Here is a 23,798-nt window from a genome sequence, read left to right on the forward strand (position 1 = left end):
TGTCACATGGGTTTATCACTGGGAGACAAGGAGGCAACACAACTACTGCCTTTGCTGCCTTTGTGTGAAATGAATAACAAAAGTGCAGTGACCACTCACCAACAGAATTTTGAAAAAGTGACATAATTTGTTAGTGATCACGATGTGAATCTGTTCTTCACGAAGTGCTTTGTGGACTGAAAAGCCAGCAGTGAAGTTTATACAGTTACTCACAGTTCATACACCGTGGTAACTGAAGTCTGAACTGTGTTGTTGGAGGACTGATGTTATATAACTGAATCGCGGTAATTGAAGTTCGTGCATACCAGAACTACGCAAAACGAGGACTGCTCACACATAATAGGGGTAACTAGAGAATATCATGGCGGGTGCGTAATAGAGATTCCCAGCCTGTGGAGGCAGAGGTTTCTTGGAGAAGGTGACATACAAGCTGAGACTTGATAAATGAATAGAAATTAATCTGATAAAGGAGGAGTGTAGGGAAGATCGTTCCAGGCAGAGATTAGAGGAGGTATAAAGCCCCAAAAGTAACAAAGTGCATGGGGCCTGGGGTGGCAGCTATGATTGTCGCAGGCTGATTGTGGATGATAATCCCGTTGACTGCAAGCTGTTGTTCCTGGTTACCAGGCAGCACTGGCTGCTGTGATTGGGAATCTGGAATGCTCTGTTTTGGGACAGTCACCTGAAGAAAGTGTTAAAGGGCAGTCTACTGCTTCCCCCAGACCAAGAGGTCCACCTCTGACAGCTAGGAAAGTCACCAGGAAAATGGAACCAAATCAAACAAAGGGACCTTAAAGCCTGGCTGGTTTACATGATCCAGGAAACACTAATGATTCAGATACAAATGCCCTAAGTATGGGATGGTACAAAGCAGAGAAAATCCCTTTCACAAGTCACAATTCAAAGGTTCAAATCTTTAAATGATAAACTGTATTTCTAGTCAAGCTAAATACAGAGTACAGTATCTTAATCTGTTTTTGCTAAAATCTGAATGGTTTCAGCCCAGGCAAAGCACTGAAAATAATCTCATGTAATTTCCACCACACCCTTATGAATTAGCTATTATTGTTCCCATTTTACAGATGAGGAAACTGAGGTTAAGTGACCATGGAGTCACAGAGCTGGGATTCAAATGTAGGACTTACCCTAAAGCCTGTTCCTTTAGCTAATACAACATCAGTATATTTAATTGCAATAAATGTAAACAAACACAAATGCCAAATTGAGTTACTATTCGGTATAAGATAAATAGACCAAGATAAATGCTAGTTGAAGAACAGGGCAAGAATGTTCCATCCTCATAGAAACATTGAGACACAGAGAATGCTCAAGAGCAGCAGTTTTAAGAAAAGTTTGGTGCAACTGTGTGGAGTCCCAAGCATGAGAAATGCATGCAAGATTCTATTAGGAAAACAAAACAATGAGATTATCTCAATTATTGAGTGAACCATGAGATTTCACCATCTACATTCTAGCCATGAGTAAGACGTTTGTTTGAATTAGATAAGAAGATATAATGTCATTTGAAGGAGGCCCAGTAAAATTAATAACAGAGATAAATGAAACTGACAATGATCTCACAGTTTATAAATCTAAACATGGGACCAAGGTTAGACACAGGGACCCTAGCAGTTGATGAATGAGCTTGAATGGTGCTTTTTACACCACCAACGGGAGACCGGACATGATTTTTTATGTTCCTTTCTTCTAACCAAGGAGATTAAGAAAGAATTAATTCAATTCCCTTTAAACCAAAGCACAGGAGGAAGAAACAACCTTGAACCTTTCCTCCTCAAATAGCAACTTTGTTGGTAATTTAATCACTAACTGAGTTGTGTAACTTGCCTATGACAAATGGTAAAACACCTTTCAATGTGGAAATGTGCCAGAGCCATTCTTTCGTAGGAAGGGGAGGGAAAGCCTTAGCTGGCGTACATACATTTTCTGTCTCCCTGTCTTTTGCGCCCTGCCTTAATTGCTGAAATTGCTTCTGTATTAGGAGAGAATATGGGAACAAGTCTGGATCTAGCAAGAGAGTAAAGTCACTGAAGCGTTTACGATATTCTGCTTCCCTCTCCACCCTTCCCTCCCATTTCTGTACTTGTCAGCATGTAGCCCCATACCAGGCTCCATCAAGTTGAAATGGCAGCACTGTGGAGAACAGTACGGATATTCCTTAAGAAACTAAAAACAGAGCTACCATATGATCTTGCAATTCCACTCCTGGGCATATATCCAGAGAAAACCATAATTCAAAAGATGCATGCACTCCTATGTTCATAGCAGCACTGTTCATAATAGCCAAGACATGGAAGCAACCCAAGTATCTATCGACAGATGAATGGATAAAGAAGATGTGGTACATATATGCAATGGAGTACTCCTCAGCCATAAAAAAGAATGAAATAATGCCATTTGCAGCAACATGGATGGACCTAGAGATTATCATACTAAGTGAAGTCAGTCAGAAAGAGAAAGACAAATATTATATGCTATCACTTATATGTGGAATCTAAAAAAATGATACAAATGAACTTATTTACAAAACAGAAACAGACTCACAAACATAGAAAACAAACTTATGATTACCCAAGGGAAACGGGAGGGTAGGGAAAAATTAGGAGTTTGGGATTAACATATACACACTACTATATATAAAATAGATAACTAACAAGAACCTACTGTATAGCACAGGGAACTCTACTCAATGTTTTGTAATACTCTGTAAGGGAAAAGAATCTGAAAAAGAATATATATATACAGCTGAATCATTTTGCTGTATACCTGAACTAACACAACATGGTAAATCAACTATACTTCAACTAAAAAAAAAAAAAAAGTTGAAATGGCAGCAAGGAATGAATGGGAGGTCCTGCATGGTCTGACTTCTTCCTCATCGTCCAGCCTTATCTCATGCTTCTTTCTCCCTTGCTTGCTCCAACGTTAGTTTTAGACATGGACATTTGGAATACAATGAATCTGGGCTGTTCTTCCCTTTCCTAATAACTAAATCTTTTCATTCTTCAGTCTTGGCTTAAGTTTCATTTTCTCTTGGAAGCTTTCCTAGGTCAACTGAATTATATTTGGTCTCTGTGTCACAAACTTCCATAGCCCCCTGTGCTTCGTAGCACGACACCTGCTTCTTCTATCTTCTCTGCTAGATGAGAGGGTCTGCGACAGCAGGTGCAGCGTCTACCTTGTCACCACGTACTCCAGCACCCAGAACCATGCCTGACATGGTACCTGCCCTCAGTCAATGTTTGCAGAATGAATGATTGCCTTCTTCACTTTTCTTTTTGAAAAAGGTATAAAATATTTAAGATATACACAAATGTGTAAAGAAAAACATCACAACCCCCAGGTATCCATTACATATGCAAGTTTACATCCCTGCTTACCACTCCCTGATCGCATTCTGCTCTATAGAGGCAGCTAGTAGTCCCAATTTGGTTACTATTTCCACACATTTCTTAATACTTTCGCTACACACATATGCAAACTTATGGTATTATTCTGTTTTTATAGTTTATATGTGTTATAGGTATCCTTCTGCAACTGGCATCTTTTGGTTTTTGTGATTCAATCACGCTGTTGAATTTAGCTAGTCGTTATTTATTTCACTGCTGTGTAGTATTCCATTGTATGACTACCTCACTATTCATCTGTTTCCTTGTTGATGGATTATTTTCTAAATTTTTCCTTTAACACATTGTCATGAGTATCCTTACTTGCAATGTTTTTCTTTGTTCGGATAGCGCTGTGGTATCCAATATACTGGATCTTTTCATTATTTGCCCATTAAAACTGACATGGACTGGGTCTCTGAAAGCTATATGAGAGACAGATTAACTGGACAACCCAATTAATGTTTGTGTGAAAGCGTGTATCGGTGGATTTTATGAGAAGCTGTGTGGAATAATGATCACTGTAGAGCGCTGATTTGGGAGTTAAACATGGGTGGGTTCCAGTGCCCACTCAACTGCTTAGCCATTGTGCCACATCCAAATACGAAGCCTCAGTTTTCATTCTGTAAAACTGGAATAATAGTCTCCTATCTGCCTACCTCACAAAATGATCAGATGAAATAATGCTGCTGAAAAGATTTTGAAACCTGATGTATTATACAACATTGGAACACCAACAACCAAATTTTATTACCCAAGTGTAATATGACAGAAGAGTTGTAATAAAATAACAAGACCACAAGAATGTTAATAATTTATCATCACCTATATTTAAATTTATTATTATCTATAACGCATTATCTCCTATCTCTATTTAACTGGGGTGTTCTAGAGATAATACCTTACCCCCAAAGGGCAGACTAGGGGAAAATCAGGCTCTTGAGAGAAATATGTTTAGGTCAATGGGTTTCCACTGCCCATTGGGTTTCCACTGCCCACTGCCCATAAAATCCTACCGGGAAGGTTACTGAAATGAGTCAAATTGGTTCCAGAAAGGTATTTACTGCAAAGGTTATTTCTTCACGCTTAGATATACGTTGAGTTACGAGACTTGTAATGGTTACAGGAAGGGTTTTAGAGCTGGAAAGACTTGGGTTCAAACCTTGCTCTACTCTCCTTCTCTTTACTGAGGATAATAATATAATCATGTAGGACTGTTGGGAGGACTAAACGAGCTAATGTACATAACGCAGCATACTCATCCCCTTCAGGACGTGGCTGAAACCAGCCTTAGTTGAAATTTCCCAACGGGTGAGGCAAGGTTGTTGGGCTTTTGTTCATCCCATGTGATCTCAGTTACCTCAGTCTAACTCCTATTTATTTATTTATTTTTTATGAACTTATTTCTCACAGTTCTGCAGGCTGGGAAGTCTATGATCCAGGTGCTGAGTGATCTGGTTCCTGGTGAGGGACCTCTTCCTGGTTTGTAGATGAACAACTTCTTACTACATCCCCAGGTTTGGAGAGAGAGATCTCATCTGTCTCACGTCTCTTATTTTTTATTTTTATTTATTTATTGTTTTGGCCGCTCTGCATGGCATGTGGGATCTTAATTCCCCAACTGGGGGGATTGAACCCACGTACCCTGCAGTGGAAGCATGAAGTCTTAACCACTGGGCCGCCAGGGAAGTCCCCCTCTTCACTTTTTGAAAGTGTTGGTCAGGCCATTCTCTCAGGACCTTCAGCTGTCATATGTCTAACTGCCACTTCTGAATATATGACCAAGGCAGCTACAATGTGTTCAGCGCACAAAGAGTGTTGCCACCACTACAGTTTTAGATGTGCCAGGGGCTTCTGACCGGAAATCTTGACTTCTGGTTTGGAAACTGAGAAAGAGCAGCCTGGTTAATTTGTCTGATTCATTAGCAGGGAACCAAAGAGAGGGCTCCAAATGGGTCAATAAAATCCAATTTTAACCATGCCATCTTGGTCTCTTGTCAATGCTGGGGACAGATAAGGTTAAAACCCAGTGTCACAACTCTGGGTTTCTGCAGAATTTTCGCTCTCCATATTCTGCTGTACCAGAATCCTGTTTTATTCTTACAGTGATAATGGGTCAAAGAATAGATTTACTTTGTGCATTTGCTCACTGATATCTGGGTTCCTGGGAACTGGCTTGCTTTGCAAAGCACACATTTTTCTCTATAAACATATCCCCTGTAAAGGTCTTTCCACGACTAGGAAGCAGGTAAAAGAGCTGGGAGGAGGGACAACAGAACAATGTCCTTTCTGTTCTAGTAATCTGGGGAGGCTTCCTGGAGGGCATATGCCTGGAAAAGATGGGTGGAGGTGAACAGATGGAATTTTGCTGTCGTAGATTTCTTTTGTTGCTCTATATTCTCTCCTTGTTTACTCAAAGAGGTTTATTAAGCTCCTGCTACCAGGCAACATAGTCTAGTGGCTTGGGTGCTAGAGTCTTGGGTTTAAATCCCAGTTCTGCCACTTACCAGTCGTGTGACCTTGGGCAAGTTGTTTAATCTCTCTGTATCTCAATGTCCTCATCCGTAACATAGGGATAATAATAGTACCTATCTCATAGGGTTGTTGTTGGTAAATTAATTATTTATATCTCTGTCTCTCTATCTCTATATATTTAAAGAGTGGCTGGGCCATTGTAAAAGTTCAATAATTATTGGCTGGTATTATCACTCCCTGCTAGGGACTGTAATTGGTACTAAAAATAGTAGTCTTGTGAATCTTAAAGACAGCTTTTCTGATAGGTTATCAGTTCTTCAGGGTTAAGAAAAGGCTTAAAATAAAACAAAACAAAACAAAAGCGCTGAGGTTATAATCTTCTTGGCCATGACAAATAACTTAAACTTGGTGGGCTGATGCCTAGAACTGGTTTGGGAGGCAGACACCAAACTATGTTCAATGGTAAAGAAAATAAATGCTATTATATATCTGCTAAATAAGCCATCCTTTCCAAATGGAAAACATCACTGTCATTTGTTTGCCATTGAGGTTGGCCAATGCCATTGGAGAGCACAAATGGAAAGTAATATAAAAGTATACACATAATGTACTGTTCTAAATTCAGAGCGCATTTCTCTTACATGGCTGTTCTCTGAAATTTTCAGAGAGATGATGCATAGAATGAGGTGGTTATTAAGCTTAAAAATGAACAACAGTAAAACAGAGGAGAGATCCCAAGGCCTGAGAGGGTTGAAGGGAAACCATTAAATATTATAGGTAATAGGAATGAAGGGGGATTATAAGAAAATGTGTTTGCCCTCTTACTTTATGAGAAGACGAAACCCACTGCCGTTTGGAGTTCACAGATAAAAATCTTTAAAGAAACAAGATGGGAACAAAGACACAGACCTACTACAGAATGGACTTGAGGACACGGGGAGGGGGAAGGGTAAGCTGGGACGAAGTGAGAAAGTGGCATGGACATATATACACTACCAAACGTAAAATAGATAGCTAGTGGGAAGCAGCCGCATAGCACAGGGAGATCAGCTCGGTGCTTTGTGACCACACCTAGAGGGGTGGGATAAGGAGGGTGGGAGGGAGGGAGACGCAAGAGGGAAGAGATATGGGGACATATGTATATGTATAACTGATTCATTTTGTTATAAAGCAGAAACTAACACACCATTGTAAAGCAATTATACTCCAATAAAGATGTTTTAAAAAAAAAGAAAGAAAAGAAACAAACAAACAAAAAGATGTCCATAGACTGAAAACTTACATGTTTGCTCAATAGCCCATTGTTCAACAATGTTCCTAAGAAAATGACTTTTGTGTAACCTAAATTCCTCAGGCTGCAGCCAACGTCTGCCTAAAAGATGCTGCTGCAACAATAGAAAAAAATCCCACATAGCTAGAATTCTTAGGGAATGGGTTGGTTTTATTGTTGCTGTTTTAGTTGTTCTGCTTAGCTTGGACTAAGAAGAAAATGTATTTCAATCTTTCTGTTCACAGACTTTTTGGGCTTGGGGGGAGGCTTAGAAAACATTAGAGAGAAAATATTTTAAATTTCTTTGAATAATTCAGGACTCTCTAGGGTTTCAGGGCTCAGTAGGAGGAAGATGATTACGACTGGGCAGGAGAGCAGATGTAGAAAGTTTAGAAGACCTGACCTAATTTTCATTTCTTCCACCTCAGTCTTGGAAGTGGCGTTTTTTTATGGGAGACAGAGGGGTGGAAAGACACTCAATATCAGAGCCTTTTCTCATGAGTTAAGGGTGAAAAATTAAAAAAAAAAAATGCAGTTCTACCCTCCTACACTCTTGGTGGGAATGTGAGTTGGTACAGCCACTATGGAAAACAGTATGGAGGTTCCTCAGAAAACTAAAAATAGAATTACTGTATAAACCAGCAATCCCACTCCTGGGCATATATCCAGACAAAACTCTAATCCAAAAAGATACATGCAACCCAAAGTTCATAGCAGCACTATTCACAGTAGCCAAGACATGGAAACAACCTAAGTCTCCATTGACAGAAGAATGGATAAAGATGCAGTACATATACACAATGGAGTACTACTCAGCCATAAAAAAAATAAAATAGTGCCATCTGCAGCAACGTGGATGCAACTAGAGATTATCATATTAAGTAAAGTAAGTCAGAAAGAGAAAGTCTACTACCATATGATATCACTTATGTGTGGAATCTAAAATATGACACAAATGAACCTATCTACAAAACAGAAACAGACTCACAGACAGAGAGAATGGACTTGTGGTTACCAGTGGGAGGGGGTTGTGGGAGGGATGCAGTGGGAGGTTGGGGGTAGCAGATGTAAGCTATTATATATGGAATAGATAAACAACAAGGTCCTACTTTATAGCACAGGGAACCGTATTCAGTATCCTGTGATAAACCATAATGGAAAATAATATTAAAAAAAGAATGAATCACTTTGCTGTACAGCAGAAATTAACACAACACTGTACATCAACTATACTTCAAAAAAAGCAGTTCTAGTAAATTTGAAGATTGTGACAGTACTTCTAGTTCTTACAAGTTTTTAAAAACACCTTTATGGAAGTATAGTTTACATACCATAAAATTCACCCATTTAGAATGTACAACTCAATGGTTTTTAGTATAAGATGTTATGAAAAAACTCTAACGAACTTTTTGGCCAACCCAAATTATTTAGAGTTCTGCAACTGCCACCACAATCTTAGAACATTTTCATTACCCCAGAAGGAAACCCCATACCTATTAGCAGCTACTCCCCATCCCTGCCCCAACCTCGGGCAGCCACTAATCTACTTTCTGTCTCTGTGAATTTGCCTATTCTGGAAAGTTCACATAAATGGAATCAACAAAATACTAGCAAACAGAATCCAACAACACGTTAAAAGGATCATACACCATGATCAAGTGGGATATATCCCAGAGATGCAAGGATTCTTCAAGATACGCAAATCAATCAATGTGAAACACCATATTAACAAATTGAAGAAGAAAAACCATATGATCATCTCAATAGATGCAGAAAAAGCTTTTGACAAATTTCAACACCCATTTATGATAAAAACTCTCCAGAAAGTAGGAATAGAGGGAACCTACCTCAACATAATAAAGGTCATATATGACAAACCCACAGTTTGCTGTGGTTTCATCATTCTCAATGGTGAAAAACTGAAAGCATTTCCTCTAAGATCAGGAACAAGACAAGGATGTCCACTCTTGTCACTATTACTCAACATAGTTTTGGAAGTCCTAGCCACAGCAATAAGAGAAGCAAAATAAATAAAATGAGTCCAAACTGGAAAAAAAGAAGTAAAATTGTCACTGTTTGCAGATGATATGATACTCCACATAGAAAATCCTAACGATGCCACCAGAAAACTACTGGAGCTAATCAGTGAATTTGGTAAAGTTGCAGGATACAAAATAAATTGCACAGAAATCTCTTGCATTCCTATACACTAACAATGAAAGAGCAGAAAGAGAAATTAAGGAAACAATCCCATTCACCACTGCAACAATAAGAATGAAACACCTAGGAATAAATCTACATAAGGAGATAAAAGACCTGTATGCAGAAAACTATAAGACACTGATGAAAGAAATCAAAGATGACACAAACAGATGGAGAGATATACCCTGTCCTTAGATTGGAAGAATCAATATTGTGAAAATGACTATACTACCCAAAGCAATCTACAGATTCAATGCAATCCCTATCAAATTACCAATGGCATTTTTTACGGAAGTAGAACAAAAAATCTTAAAATTTGTATGGAGACACCAAAGACCCTGAATAGCCAAAGCAATCTTGAGGGAAAAAAACAGAGCTGGAGGAATCAGACTCCCTGACTTCAGACTATACTACAAAGCTACAGTAAGCAAGACAATATGGTACTGGCACAAAAACAGAAATATAGACCAATGGAACAAGACAGAAAGCCCAGAGATAAACTCACGCACAGCACGTATGGTCAACTAATCCATGACAAAGGAGGCAAGGATATACAATGGAGAAAAGACAGTCTCTTCAATAAGTGGTGCTGGGAAAACTGGACAGCTACATGTAAAAGAATGAAACTAGAACACTCCCTCACACCATACACAAAAATAAACTCAAAATGGATTAAAGACCTAAATGTAACACTTGACTATAAAACTCTCAGAGGAAACCATAGGCAGAACACTCTATGACATAAATCACAGCAAGATCCTTTTAGACCCACCTCCTAGAGAAATGGAAATAAAAACAAACAAACGGGACCTAATGAAACTTAAAAGCTTTGCCACAGCAAAGGAAACCATAAAGAAGACAAAAAGACAATACTCAGAATGGGAGAAAATATTTGCAAATGAATCAATGGACAAAGGATTAATCTCCAAAATATATAAACAGCTCATACAGCTCAATATTTAAAAAAAAAAAAACAACCCAATCAAAATATGGGCAGAAGACCTAAATAGACATTTCTCCAAAAAAGACATATGGATGGCCAAGAGGCATATGAAAAGATGCTCAACATCACTAATTATTAGAGAAATGCAAATGTAAACCACAATGAGGTATCACCTCACACTGGTTAGAATGCGCATCATCAGAAAACCTACAAACAACAAATGATGAAGAGGGTGTGGAGAAAAGGGAACCCTCCTGCACTGTTGGTGGGAATGTAAATTGATACGGCCACGATGGAAAACAGTATGGATGTTCCTTAAAAAAGTAAAAATAGAACTACCATATGACCCAGCAATCCCACTACTGGGCATATACCCAGAGAAAACCATAATTCAAAGAGACACATGCACCCCAATGTTCATTGCAGCACTATTTACAATAGCCACGTCATGGAAGCAACCTAAATGCCCATCTTCAGACAAATGGGTAAAGAAGATGTGGTACATACATACAATGGAATATTACTCAGCCATAAAAAGGAACGAAATTGGGTCATTTGTAGAGACATGGATGGACCTAGAGTGTCATACAGAGTGAAGTAAGTCAGAACCAAGGGGGGAAAGTGGGGGTGGGGGCGGGGTGTGGTGGTGGGATGAACTGGGAGATTGGGATTGACATATATACACTAATATGTATAAAATAGATAACTAATAAGAACCTGTTGTATAAAAAGTAAATTAAATTAAAACATTTATAATAATTCTTCTATGAATATCTGTGTACAAGTTTTTATGTAGACATATGTTTTCATTTCTCTTCACTACAGTTGAATTGCTGAGTCACATGGTAGCCCTAAGCTTACCATTTTAAGGAACTGCCAAATTGTTTTCCAAAGTGGCTGCACCATTTTATATTCCCACCAGCAATGTACGTTCCAATGTCCACATCTTTGCCCAACATCTGTTATGTCTTTTTTATTTTGGCCATCCTTATGAATATGAAGTGGCATCTCACCGAGGTTTTGTTTTTCTAGTCCCTAGTGACTAATGATGTTGAGCATCTTTTCATGTGCTTTTGGCCACTTGTATATCTTCTTTGGAGAAATGTCTATTTAAATCCTTTGCCCATTTTAAAATTGGGCTATTTGATTTTTAATCATTGAGTTGTAAAAGTTCTTTATATATTCTGGATACAAGTCCCTTGTCAGATATATATGATTTGCAAACATTTTCTTCTATTCTCAGGGCTGTTATTCCAATTTCTTGAGAGGGTCCTTTGAGGCATCACCATTTTAAATTTTGATGAAATTCAATTTGTGTTTTTTTTTGATTGCTTGTGCTTTAGGTGCCATATGTAAGAAACTGTTGCTTATTCTAATGTCAAAAAGATTTATGTTTTATTCTAAAAGTTTCATGGTTTTAGCTCTTACATTTAAATCTATGATCCATTTTGAGTTAATTTTGTGTATAAGGCAAAGGAGGGGTCTGACTTTATTCTTTTGCATGTGGATATCCAGTTTTCCCACCATCATTAGTTGAAAAGACTATTCTTTCCTCATTAGTTCATATATAGTTGACCCCTGAACAATGCGGGGGGCGGTTAGGGGCACCGACCCTCTGCTCAGTCGAAAATTCTCATATAACTTTACAGTCAACTCTCTGTATCCATAGTTCTGTATCTGCAGATTCAACCAACCACAGATCATGCAGTACTGTAGTATCTATTTACTGAAAAAAATCTGCATGTAGGTGGACCTGCACAGTTCAAACCCATGTTGTTCAAGGGTCTGCTGTACTTTTAAAATTTATAGCTAAATATCAGAAAAATCAGCTACAAAACATATATGTGTGTGATATGAAAAACTGATTTTATGGATTTTTTTCCTCCCTAGCACAACTGTTTGACTTTGGAGCAAACAGTTTTCATGCACTCGTCCATTTGTTTCATTCATTTATCAGTGATGTGCTGAATGTGTATTTGGCAACAGTGGGCACACAGTGGAGAATGTGACAGTGGGTGGATTTAACTTGAGGCTATTCCCTCTCTTGGTAGAGAAAACGACACATGAAGGTATAAGAGAAGGGATGAGGACAGTACATTCTTGCATCTTCTGTCCTCTTCCCCTCCAACACACCACTATTTCTTAATATGTCAGGGTCTTCAACTATACTGTTCCCCTCTCTCTGAAATGCTTTCCCCTTTTCTCCTCTCCTGGTTAACTCCTCACGTCAGCTCTCAACCGAACCATCACTTTCTCAGGGAACATTTCCTAATCCTCCAGGTCAATTCCTCCCGTTCAACACATGCACAGGGTCCTCTACTTCAACCGTGTTAACAGTACTTTCCATAATGTTAGGAAGTAATTAATGGGGTAATTAGAGGCTGACTGACTGTACATCTCCTCTGTTGTTGTGATAGATTCTACGGGGTGGGTATCATGTCTATCTTTTCATGCACACTATTCCATAGTACTTAAGAGAGCACACTCCAGAGTCAACAGACAGACCTGCTGAGAATCCCAGCTATAGTTAACAGCTGTGGATTTCTCTTTTCCCATCTATAAAATGGGGATAATAACGGCTCCTGCCTCTCAGGGCTTTTTTGAGAATTAAAGAATAATAGCACGTAAAATGCCCAGGTTGGTGCTTGGCATGTGGCTGTCAGTTGGTTAAGATATACTGAATGAATGAATGCATCAGCCCTGTGGGGCATCTGCCACGCCCAATGGACCTGTGTGGGAATGTGCACTTCCCATGGTGGCTGGGCAGAGAATGCTGAATGACAGAGCGGCCCAAGACTCCTTAACAACATCCTGGAATCACAGGTATTCCCTCAGCATCCTGGGTGGAGGTCAAACCACTCTAAGGGGGGGGGATGATGGCTTTCTGAAGCATTGTCTATAAAGCCATTAAAAACAATTAGCCAACCTATATACATTTTTACTTCCACAGAATTCCAAGCAACCAATTTGGCTAATTTAAAGAAAGAATTTTTATGTCAACATTATTATATCTTAGTGTTTAACCTAGTGCTTAAGAGGGGAAGCTCTGGAGTCCCATTGCATGGGTACCCATTCCAGCTCCTCGACTCAACATCTAGGCAAGTTACACACTCTTATCGAGCCTCAGTTACCTCCTCTGTAAAATGGAATCACGCATCATATCTTCACTGTGGGTTTGTTGAGCAGATTCGGTGGGACAGTGTACACATAGCACTTAGCTCAGTGCCTGGCACATTCCACGGGCTCAGAGAACTTGAGTTCCTTCCAGTTGTTAGTGTTGGAGAGGCTCTGGTTTCTTGTTATGAGAGATTTAAATCTCCAAGTATTAGCTTCATTAAATCCTTGACAATCTTCCAAGGAGAATGGGAAACAAAGGGCATATAAAACACCCATTTACTGCTATTTTATTGTAAGCTACAGTTAATCGGATTGCCAAATTTTCCATTCATTCCCAAGATATGTGTGTGTGTGTGTGTGTGTGTGTGTGTGTGTGTGTGTGTGTGTGTGTGTATTTAGTGGTGGTTAAAATTCAGCCAACTTATTTTTGTCTGAGTTTATAGAACATGAAACAAGTTAATCTCTTGAGTATTTCCATTGTTCCAAATTAAGGTAAAATGTCAGTATCCACTCATATTATTCCTGTTCTTCAGGGAAATTTCTTTTGCTTTAGGTCTCCCACAGTCATTTTTCCTTCTATCCCTGAAGAAAGCTGAGAGCTCTGCCCCTTTTTTCCTCCCTCCCTTTCTTCCGTCCTTCTGTCCTTTCCTTCGTCTGTTCCCACCCCCGCTTTTCTTTCCTTTCTCTCTCTCCCTAATAATGAGATAATGGCATCTCGTTATTATTTTAATTATCCCCATCTGACATAAAGATGCAACGCAAAGTGACAGCGTTGCATCTTCATGTCAAATGGGGACAATTAAAATAATGATGACTTCACAGGACTGTTGTAGAATTAACCGAGGCTTGCTGGTTCCTAACGCAGGGCCTGGCATGTAGTAAGTCCTTCTACATTTTGATCATGGTTCTGATCACCGTTTGAAAAAAGGCACATTACCTACCTTATTCCTTTCCTCTTGGTTCTTCTGTTTTGTCTTTTCAAACTCCAAGTCTTCGGAACAATTTGCCTGTATTTCTTCCCCTAGTTCTTTCCCTTGAGGCCTGCTAGTGGCTGTCAGTAATATGAGAGAGTCAGAGCTGCTAGTAAAGATTTGTGTACGAGATGCCGTAGGAGCCGTGCATCGAGCCAGTGCCTCACACGAGCTGGGATATGCTCAGGGCACGGTCAGTGGCTGCTTAGGGCCTGGCTGCCACTGTCATGTTCAACCTGTCCCAAGGGTGCAGGGGCTGTGCAGCAGACGGGCAAGGGCAGGCTCACAAGCAACACCTGTTTCCATAGGAACGGGTCAATACCCTCAGGGTCAATTGTGAGTGCCTACAGCCTCGTGCACCATATTAAGTAGCATCAGTGGATCTCTGAAGTTCAGTGTTTTAAATTAATGCATAGAGAGGGCCAAGTTCAATTCTTCATCTTCGGATTGTCAGTTGTTTAGCCTACTGGAGATGTTTCTCTCTTGTCCTAAGGGCTGGGCCCATAAGAAGAGTAGGAAAGATGCTGGTGTTCTCTTCTCTTCTCTGATTCTTCCCCTGTGCCTTACCAGGGGGGACAGTGGTCCTTAACTTCAGCGAGCATCTAAATTCTCTTGTGAAAAGCATATTTCCAAGATTCCACCCCCCAAGACTCAGACTCAGTACGTCTTGGAGGAAGACCAGGAAACTGCATCTTGAGAAGAACCCCAGGTTTACCACTTGTGAAATCCTTTCTTTATCTGTGGTCCCTTTTGCCTCCCTCCACCAGTGTGGAAGCTGTTGGAAGACAGGACCTTGTCTATGTTGTTTACTGCTGTATCCTTACGGCCTGCCTTCCAGGAAGGGAGGGAAATGCAGTCCAGCATCTCCCAACCTTCAATCTGCACACGAATCACCTGTGAGCTTGTGAAAATGCAGATTCTCATTCATTCAGTCTGGAGGAGGGTCCAAGAGCCTGCAGTTCTAACTCTCTCCTGTATGATGATGCAAGGTCGCCACTCTGAGTAGGCAGGGGGGCATCTCGAGGAGTACAACTGGCATCAGACCACCTGGATTTGAATCCTGCTTCCACCTCTTGCTAGTGGGGAGGCCCTGGGACATTCTCTTTTCTTGTAAAGTGGGGCAATTACAGCACCTCCCTCACAGGGTCCTTTTGGGGTATTCAGGAGGTAACATATTGGCAGCATTTAGCCCCATATATGGTGAGTGCTCAATTAGTTTTAACTGTTATAATTATTACGAAAAATACTAGGAAGTTAAATCTCGGTCACAATTTAAGAAACTGGCCTTGTGGTTAGCACACAAAGTTCAGCATCAGACTGCCTGGGTTTACATCCTGGCTCCACTACTTATTAGTTGTATGACCTTGGGCAAGCTTCTTAACCTCGCCATGCCACAGTTTCCTCATCTGTAAAATGGGGCAAATAGTGGCACCTACCTCCTATGGTTGTTGGGAAGTTTGGACAAGTTAATGCATCCAAACTCCTCACTCTGGTACCAGGCCTCTGGGAGCCCCTTTTACTCTTACTATTACTATCGATCAGTTGTAGCTGGGGAATTTTGGTGTGAGGTTGGAAACTACTGGGACGTCTGAGCTGGCTACTCCAAACTACTGGTCAGGTGCATCGAACATGCTTGTCTAGCCCTAAGATGTCAATGCAGGTACCACTCTTCAGCTATTCCTTTAGAATAATCACAGCTGCATTTATTAGCTGTATGCCTTTGAGAGTTATTTAACATCTGTGTACCTCACTTTCCTGATCTGTAAATAGGAAAAATAATAGTAGCTGACACAGTATTATTCTATGCATATAAAGCAAAGAATAATCAGTACAGAATTTGGCCCATGGTAAGTGCTCAATAGATGTTAGCTATAATAGCAGTTATTATTATTGTTAGATTATCATTACATTATAATATAGTGTGTAAAGTAGATGTTAGCTATGACAATAATTATAGTATAGTTGTATGTTACACAAAGTATATATTATAATATAATAATATCATATGTTAATGCTTATAATTAAACTGTAATAGTTTGCATTATTTATGTCTGGAAATATCTTTATTTTGCCTTCATTAAAAAAATTTTAAACTGTGGTAAAATACACATGACGTAAAATTTACCATATGAACCATTTTTAAGTGTAGAGTTCAGTGGTATGGAGTACGTTCACAATGCTAGGCAATCATCACCACCATCCATCTCCAGGACTGTTTTCATCTTGCAAAACTGAAACTCTGTAGCCATTAGGCAATAAGTCCACATTATCCCCTGCTCCTTGGTGCCTGGCAACCACCATCCTGCTTTCTGTCTCCATGAATTGGTCTACTTCAGGTACCTCACATAAGTGGAATCATACAGCATTTGTTTTTTGTGGCTGGCTTATGTCACTTAGCATAAGGTCTTCAAGGTTCATCCATGTTGTAGCACGTATCAGAGTTTCCTTCTTTTTTAAGGCTAAGCAATATTCCACTGCATGCATATACCACATTTTGTGTATCCATTCATCCATCAGTGGATACTTGGGTTGCTTCCACCTTTTGGCTACTGTGAATAATGCTGCTGTGAACGTGGGTGTGCAAAATCTCTTCAAGATGGTATTACTTTTGTGGTCATAGAAGTTGTACCTGTCCTTATAACTTCTGAACCTAGTCAGAGATGTTTCTCTTTTACACTATCATATACCACGTAAAGGAGAAAGCCAAGGAACAAATAAGCAACAGAAACTTCTTTCATTTATTTACTCATGCTCTTGTCTATCCATTCCCAATATTTCTTTGATCATCTCCTACGTAGCACATCTAGGTGCTGTAAGACCCGAACAGTGGCCAGTATTCTAGTTGGCTATTGTATGGTGTGGAAAAGTTACATATACAGAGTGACTTTTCTTCTTTCTCACATGGCTACCTGGAAGCTCCTTCCTCTGGAAGAAGGAGAATTCCAGCCTCAGGCACACTCAGGAACTTTGCCTGAGTCCCAGACGGAACAGCCCTCTCAGATACGGCAGATTTTTGGGTTTTTTTTTTCCCCCAAAGGATTTCAAAATAGTCTTAATCAAGACTTTGCAGGAATTGGGAGTCTGTAGAGGTAAAACTTGTGTAAAAATTGGAGAGGTTTTTTTGGGGGGGCGGGGGGGAACATACAATTTCGATTTAACTTTAGGCAAGCCAAAGACATAAACTTCTACACAAAAGCACTTTCCAATCCCCTGTGTCTTAAAACCCTTGTGGCGAGGTGCCTGCAGTGGCAGGACCCCGTGCCTGTGGGGAGGCACCATGGCTAAGAGTGTGAGCGTGCACGCCAGACAGCCTGGGTAGAAATCTCAGTTCACTTCCAGGAGGTGACACCTTTGGTTCAGGTTTAATATCACGAATCCTAACCTTCCTGAGTCACAGTTTCCCCTTCAGTAACACGAGGCGAACGACGGTCCCTACCTCAGAGGGTTGCTGTGCAGGTTTAGTGAGCTAATACTCATAATGGGTCTGCCTGTCAAAGGCCTGGCACAGAATAAGTACAAATTAATACTGGCCATCCGTCACCAAAATGAACGCACTCCCTACTCCCTGCTGCAGCTGCACAGACCATTTTTTAATCCCTCAAATATGCCACGCTGTTGCTCCACATCTGGCCCTTTGCCCATGCTCTTTCCTCTCTTCTCCTCCCCCACTCCGCTCCTACTGTCATTCTAACCCTATTCATTCTTCATGTCCCATCCAAGGTGTTTTCTCCAAGAAAACTGGTTACATGTGTCTTCCTTGAGCTCCACAAATACCCTGCATGTATCTCTGCCAGGGCACCCATCACCCCATACTGTCACTCCAATCTGGTCACACTCTCCCTGAGCTGTGAGCTCCATGAGGCCAGATGGAGGTCTCTGGGGGATCTCAAGTGAAAGGAGTTAATGAAACATAGACCTGTACGTGGAGTCAGCTTCCACCGGCAGGACTGCTACTCTGGACCTCCAATCTCAGTCACCCTGGAGACCCCCGGTGCAATGTACGTCGTGACCCGCCCACACAGTGTGTCTTAGAAAGGGTGTTAGTCAGCTCCCAAGGCACCACTGGTTGGCTACCAAAGTGCCAAGACTGACTTAGCTTCTCAGGACTCTAATTCAGCTCTTGGATGGAGCCGTGAAGATTTTCAGATAGATGCTCTTGTTCGGGACCACTGGCTAGAGGTTCTGTCCACAGCACACTAGACTGACTGGTGTTCTTTCTTCCTCAAACCACTGTCTCAGTCCTCATTAGCCATTCTCCATGCTGATTCTTACAATGGCATATTTGCCCCCCTTTCATTCCAAATGAATTGTAATTAGCTATTGGCCTTGCTGGGAGGCTGATTTCTCAGAAAGGCTATGTTCTCGGTGATAAGACACTTCTGTGCTATTTCTATTCAATCTATCAACCTTCCTGCCAAATTAATTCCTCTTGGATTAATGTAAGACCCATGGCTATAATAATAAACATTTTATTAAGTGTTTCTTTGTGCCAGGCACTTTGCGAGGGCTTCACCTGTGTTCTTTCATTTAATTTTTACAACCTCCTTGTTAAATAGAAACTGTAAATATCCCCTTTACAGCTGAGGAAATTGAGGCACAGAGAGATGAAATAATTAGTTCAAGGCACACAGGAAAAAAGTGACAAAACAGGAACTCAAACTCAGGTCTGCATAACCTCAAAGGCTGTGCTCTTAACCATGAGTTTCCATCACTGACCTATAATTTTCAGTTATTATAATGTCCTGATTTGAAAGCACCAGGTACACTCAAAAATATACACTTTGTACCCACAGTGACTTAGCTACTGTGATCTTACTGAACCTGCGCTTTTCGTATTACATCCTACCTTACATTTTGTCTTTTGCTTGAAAAGTAAATGGGACAGAAATATTTCATTTTCTCCTCTACTTCCTTTTGGAACCAGGCACTGTTTTGTTTGTTTTGGGTGAATGCAGAAGGTTATAGGATTGTCAATGGTTACCTGGTTAGCTGGTTACCTGGCTAAGTAAGATGAATCTGATGATTGTTTTTATGGGAGGCCCTTTGCTCCTCTTTGATTCCAGAGCTCTGGCATAACCCATACCACCCGTTTAGCAAAAAATATTCTTGTACATGAGAGGGAACGAAGGGACAGTCTGGATAGCTCTGTGTGCAAATCCCTTTCTGTTACTGAACAAAATAATACGCTCACTAAACTTCCTCCGTTGTTTGTGTGTGTGTATTCGCGTGTGTGACTCAAGATGAAGAGAGATGGGGAGAGATGAGAGAGATTGAAAATCAGTAACTCCCACCTTTGATTTCAAAGTAAATTCTTCTGATTTACCAAATTCGGAAAATTAAATTTGATACACATAGCAAATTGTTCGTTCTTATTCAAACTGCTTTTATATACAAACTATGACAGTGGAAGAACTTAATACTTCTTGGAAAAAACAATAAGAAATAGTGTTTAAATCTCACATTCATCATTCGTTAAACACTTATTGGCCTTCTAACATATACTAGGTACCACATTCAGCACGGGGCTTGTGGAGGCAAGTCAAAACTCCCACCTTCGCTAAATTTATCGTCTGCATACAGATACTTAAGAGGTGATGAACAAGATTAATTTGACAATGGAACATAGAAAACAAGAACCATCTCACAGGTATTGTTAACACAACGGATGAGACTCTTGGATGGAACAGAAAATGGAGGAAGTAGTACGCTCTTGCCTTTGGTCTATATAATCTTTTATTAGGAAAGTATTTTCCATATTTTTTTACCTAGCTTGGTATCAATAGAAATCATAGTTAATGTCTATTGCTTGTTATTTTTTCTATAGAATGTGACAAGTGCTTGACAAATCGAGAGAGTGGCATGGTCATATATACACTACCAAACATAAAATAGATAGCTAGTGGGAAGCAGCCGCATAGCACAGGGAGATCAGCTTCGTGCTTTGTGACCACCTAGAGGGGTGGGAAAGGGAGGGTGGGAGGGAGGGAGACGCAAGAGGGAAGAGTTATGGGAACATATGTATATGTATAACTGATTCACTTTGTTATAAATCAGAAACTAACACACTATTGTAAAGCAATTATACTCCAATAAAGATGTAAAAAATAAAAAAATAAAAGTAATTTGGGTTCTGATTCCACACACACACACACACACACAAAAACCCACAAGAGGTTGCTTCGGGTAAAAGTCCACTGATTAATGATGTGGAAAGGATGAGGACCTGGGAGAAGGTGACCCTGCCATTAAAGCTAGGTGATTCTAGGCACTCAGCTGTGTGTCCCAGGTTTTGGAGATAGCTTTCAAATGACCTGAGCACGATTATTATGGCAAAAATTCTAAAAGAGATCTAGATCAAGAGATGTAGGTACTAAAGATGGTAATTTTGACTGCCTATTTGTGAATAATTCCAATGAAGAGAAAAGGGAATATCTAAATCAGGCACAGTGAATAAATGTGATCTCAAATGTCAACCCAGAATAATTGGTAGCAGGGATTGAAACACTGTTTGAGAAGGATTCTGAATCTTATCTAGAATACCACTGATAACAGACTAAACACTAAATGCATTGACATTAGATTCAGATGTGCTTGTATACTGTAACTCCTCCTGAATGTCTGACTGAGTTAGGATTCAGAATAACTTTAATATACTAAAGCAGTGAATCAAAACCAACAAGATAAAGGCTAATGAGGATAACTATATGTTCCTGTATTTAAATTCAAAATTCAGTGATGGTTTCCATTGTGGGATTGGGGAAACTTGGCTTGATAGCAGTTCAGGAGAAGAGACTTGACCCTAAACTCCATATGAATCAATAGGATGGTATGGCTAAAGAAAAATACCAGAGCAACTGTGGGCTGCTAGAGTTGAACGGAGTAGCCCAACATCAGCCACTCCACTGGAAACGAATTTCAGTGTCTCTTTTTCCCAGCCTGCTGCTTTGCTTGTAGACTTGAGGGTGTGGATAAGCTCCTAGTTTCTGGAGCTGGACATTTTCCCTCTCTGAAGATGGTAAGGAAGTGCTCATACAGAAACGAAGAGTAAAGGTGCCTAGAAAAGATCAGGAATTCTTTGTCCTTGAAATAGGTTAGATTTTGAATCAGAAAAAAAAAAAAAAGTGCATCAAATGATTTTTGCAAATACATGGGTTTTTGAAAAGCTTGGAATATGTTTTGCCCCGAGTGCTCTACCCTTAAACATACCCACATGCATTTCAGGAAAAATTTCATCCATATGGTATATTCATCGGCAGTTAACTCATCAAAATCACTGTTGTGTCAGAACCAATTGATTTTGGACTTGCCATTTAAGTTGTTCCAAAAAAAAAAAACAAACCACTCCTGAAAGCTTATTTTCTTGAACGAGGATATGGAGTTTGGTAAAAGGAATAAAGAGAATGTAAATTTCTCAGTTTGAATTTACTTATTTATTTATTTATCAAATAACTTTAATCAAGTTAACAGTAAGCAGTAAAAATACTATTACAGGAAAAGCCCCATATTTTACATGTAAATTGTTTTTCATTGCCTTTACCTGTAAGGTGTTGAAGGTGGGACCCACTCCTGAATCTTCTTTCTAGTGGTGGAATAAGGTACATATTGTTGTGGAGTGCCACTCACGTTGAATTTATGGTTTGTCCACATGAATTTACTAGCAGTAGGTGGTTTTGTTGTTGGAGGATCATCAGTCATAGAGTGAAGCCAACGATGCCGTTCAGGGGGGCGCCATGCTTCCATCCACACCCCAGAATGTGTTTTTCAAAATTCATTCATTAATTAACATACTTATTTACTTTTGGCTGCATTGGGTCTTCGTTGCTGCACGGGCTTTCTCTAGTTGCAGCGAGCGGGGGCTACTCTGGGTTGCGGTGCACAGGTTTCTCACTGCGGTGGCTTCTCTTGTTGCAGAGCACGGGCTCTAGGTGCATGGGCTTCAGTAGTTGTGGCGTGCGGGCTCAGTAGTTGTGGTTCGTGGGGTCTAGAGCGCAGGCTCAATAGTTGTGGCGCACAGCCTTCGTTGCTCCACGGCATGTGGGATCTTCCGGGACCAGGGATTGAATCCACATCCCCTGCATTGGCAGGCAGATTCTTAACCGCTGTGCCACCCGGGAAGTCTCCCAGAATGTGTTTTTTCCATTCATTTCAGTAGTATATATAACCCATCGGTGACGGCCAAAAAACTGCTTGTTGTCTTTGCAGCATTTGTTTCCATATTTGTGTTTCCCCACTAATGCGCCAACCCTCACATCATTTGCCCTGAGAAAAACCTGTAGATAGCCGCAGAGGCCGCTGTGGCCACTGACCTGCTGCAGCCGGAGCTTCAGGACCTGCTTCAACTCCATCTTGTCCCACAGGCCCCACCTCTCTGGCACACTGCCTCAGTTTGAATTTAACACAGAGAGAACATTCAAGAATTTTAAGCTTGCTGGACTCTGTTTTGTTGTTGTTGTTGTTTTTTATACCAGGTTAACCTTGCCACCTTCTTATAAGAGTAATGATGATAATGATGATGACTGTGGTTATTCAACTGATTGGGTTTGGATTGTTTTGTGATTGTTCCTGGAACAAATTTTTTCCTAATAATTATGCTGTAAAAATAGAACAAGCATAAGAACTGGAAGGGAAAATTAGAAAACAGGGATAGTCGGGCTAAAAGCAATGGCACACCTAAAGGACATTAAGTTTAAAGGCAGAAAATCTAGTCTGTGAATTGACTTTCTAAGTAAAAGGTATCTAATCAGCTTTCACTTAGTCTCCTTGCAGGAAGGCAAGTTCCAAGGTTGGGAAGTTAACAGTTGGGTTGTTAATGCCTATGCAGGGCCCATCTGGTTGACATGCACCTCACAAGAGGGACTGGGGACCTGGCTTAAAATAAGATAGTAAATGCAGATTGGAGCACAAGCTTCCAATGGCTGTTTAGTGGACATTTGCGGTTTTTTGATGAATTTTCACATTCTCCTCATCTAATTGTCTTTTCATCAAAGATGTGAAAAAAGACTAGAGGAATAGTCTCTGGTGTCTTGAAAAGTAAGTAAAAGTAACCATGTGTAGACTTGAATCCACAATTTTGGTCTCATTAAGACTTGGTCTAATGATTGGTCAGAGGCCTGTTTTCAGGTCAGAGCCCCAGCTGCCTTCTGACTTAACAGATGACAATTGAGAGGGGTAAGCAATCCCACTTTGTAGTCTTTGAATTCACTTTTCTCAACTGATATTTGAAGAGAAGGCCATGAAGAATTTTACCTAAACTGAGATTCATGATAAAGGTTAGAGAATAGATACCAAATCAGAAGGAAAGGTATAGGTGGTTGTAAGTACAGTTGACTTGAACAACACAGATTTAAACTGGGTGACTCCACTTACATGCAGAATTTTTCAACAGTAAATACTAAAGGACTGTACAATCTGCAGTT

The 23,798-nt window shown here is 40.2% G+C and overlaps 2 protein-coding genes across 11 annotated transcripts in view; both read right to left on the bottom strand.

The window, feature by feature from the left end:
• Window positions 1-23,798, bottom strand: part of NR3C1 (nuclear receptor subfamily 3 group C member 1) — an 807,313-nt gene that overhangs the window by 241,662 nt on the left and 541,853 nt on the right. The window lies entirely within an intron of this gene.
• On the bottom strand, window positions 21,795-22,727 carry LOC307183825 (NADH dehydrogenase [ubiquinone] 1 alpha subcomplex subunit 12-like; the record flags this gene model as incomplete). The annotated part of the gene is made up of 2 exons (XM_079916922.1): window positions 21,795-22,116; window positions 22,491-22,727. The coding sequence occupies 2 exons, from the start codon at window positions 22,725-22,727 to the stop codon at window positions 21,916-21,918; spliced, it is 438 nt and encodes a 145-aa protein (XP_079773048.1). The 3' UTR covers window positions 21,795-21,915.

The sequence above is a fragment of the Stenella coeruleoalba genome (genome assembly GCF_951394435.1).
Source record: "Stenella coeruleoalba genome assembly, chromosome: 3".
NCBI classification, from domain to species: Eukaryota; Metazoa; Chordata; class Mammalia; order Artiodactyla; family Delphinidae; genus Stenella; species Stenella coeruleoalba.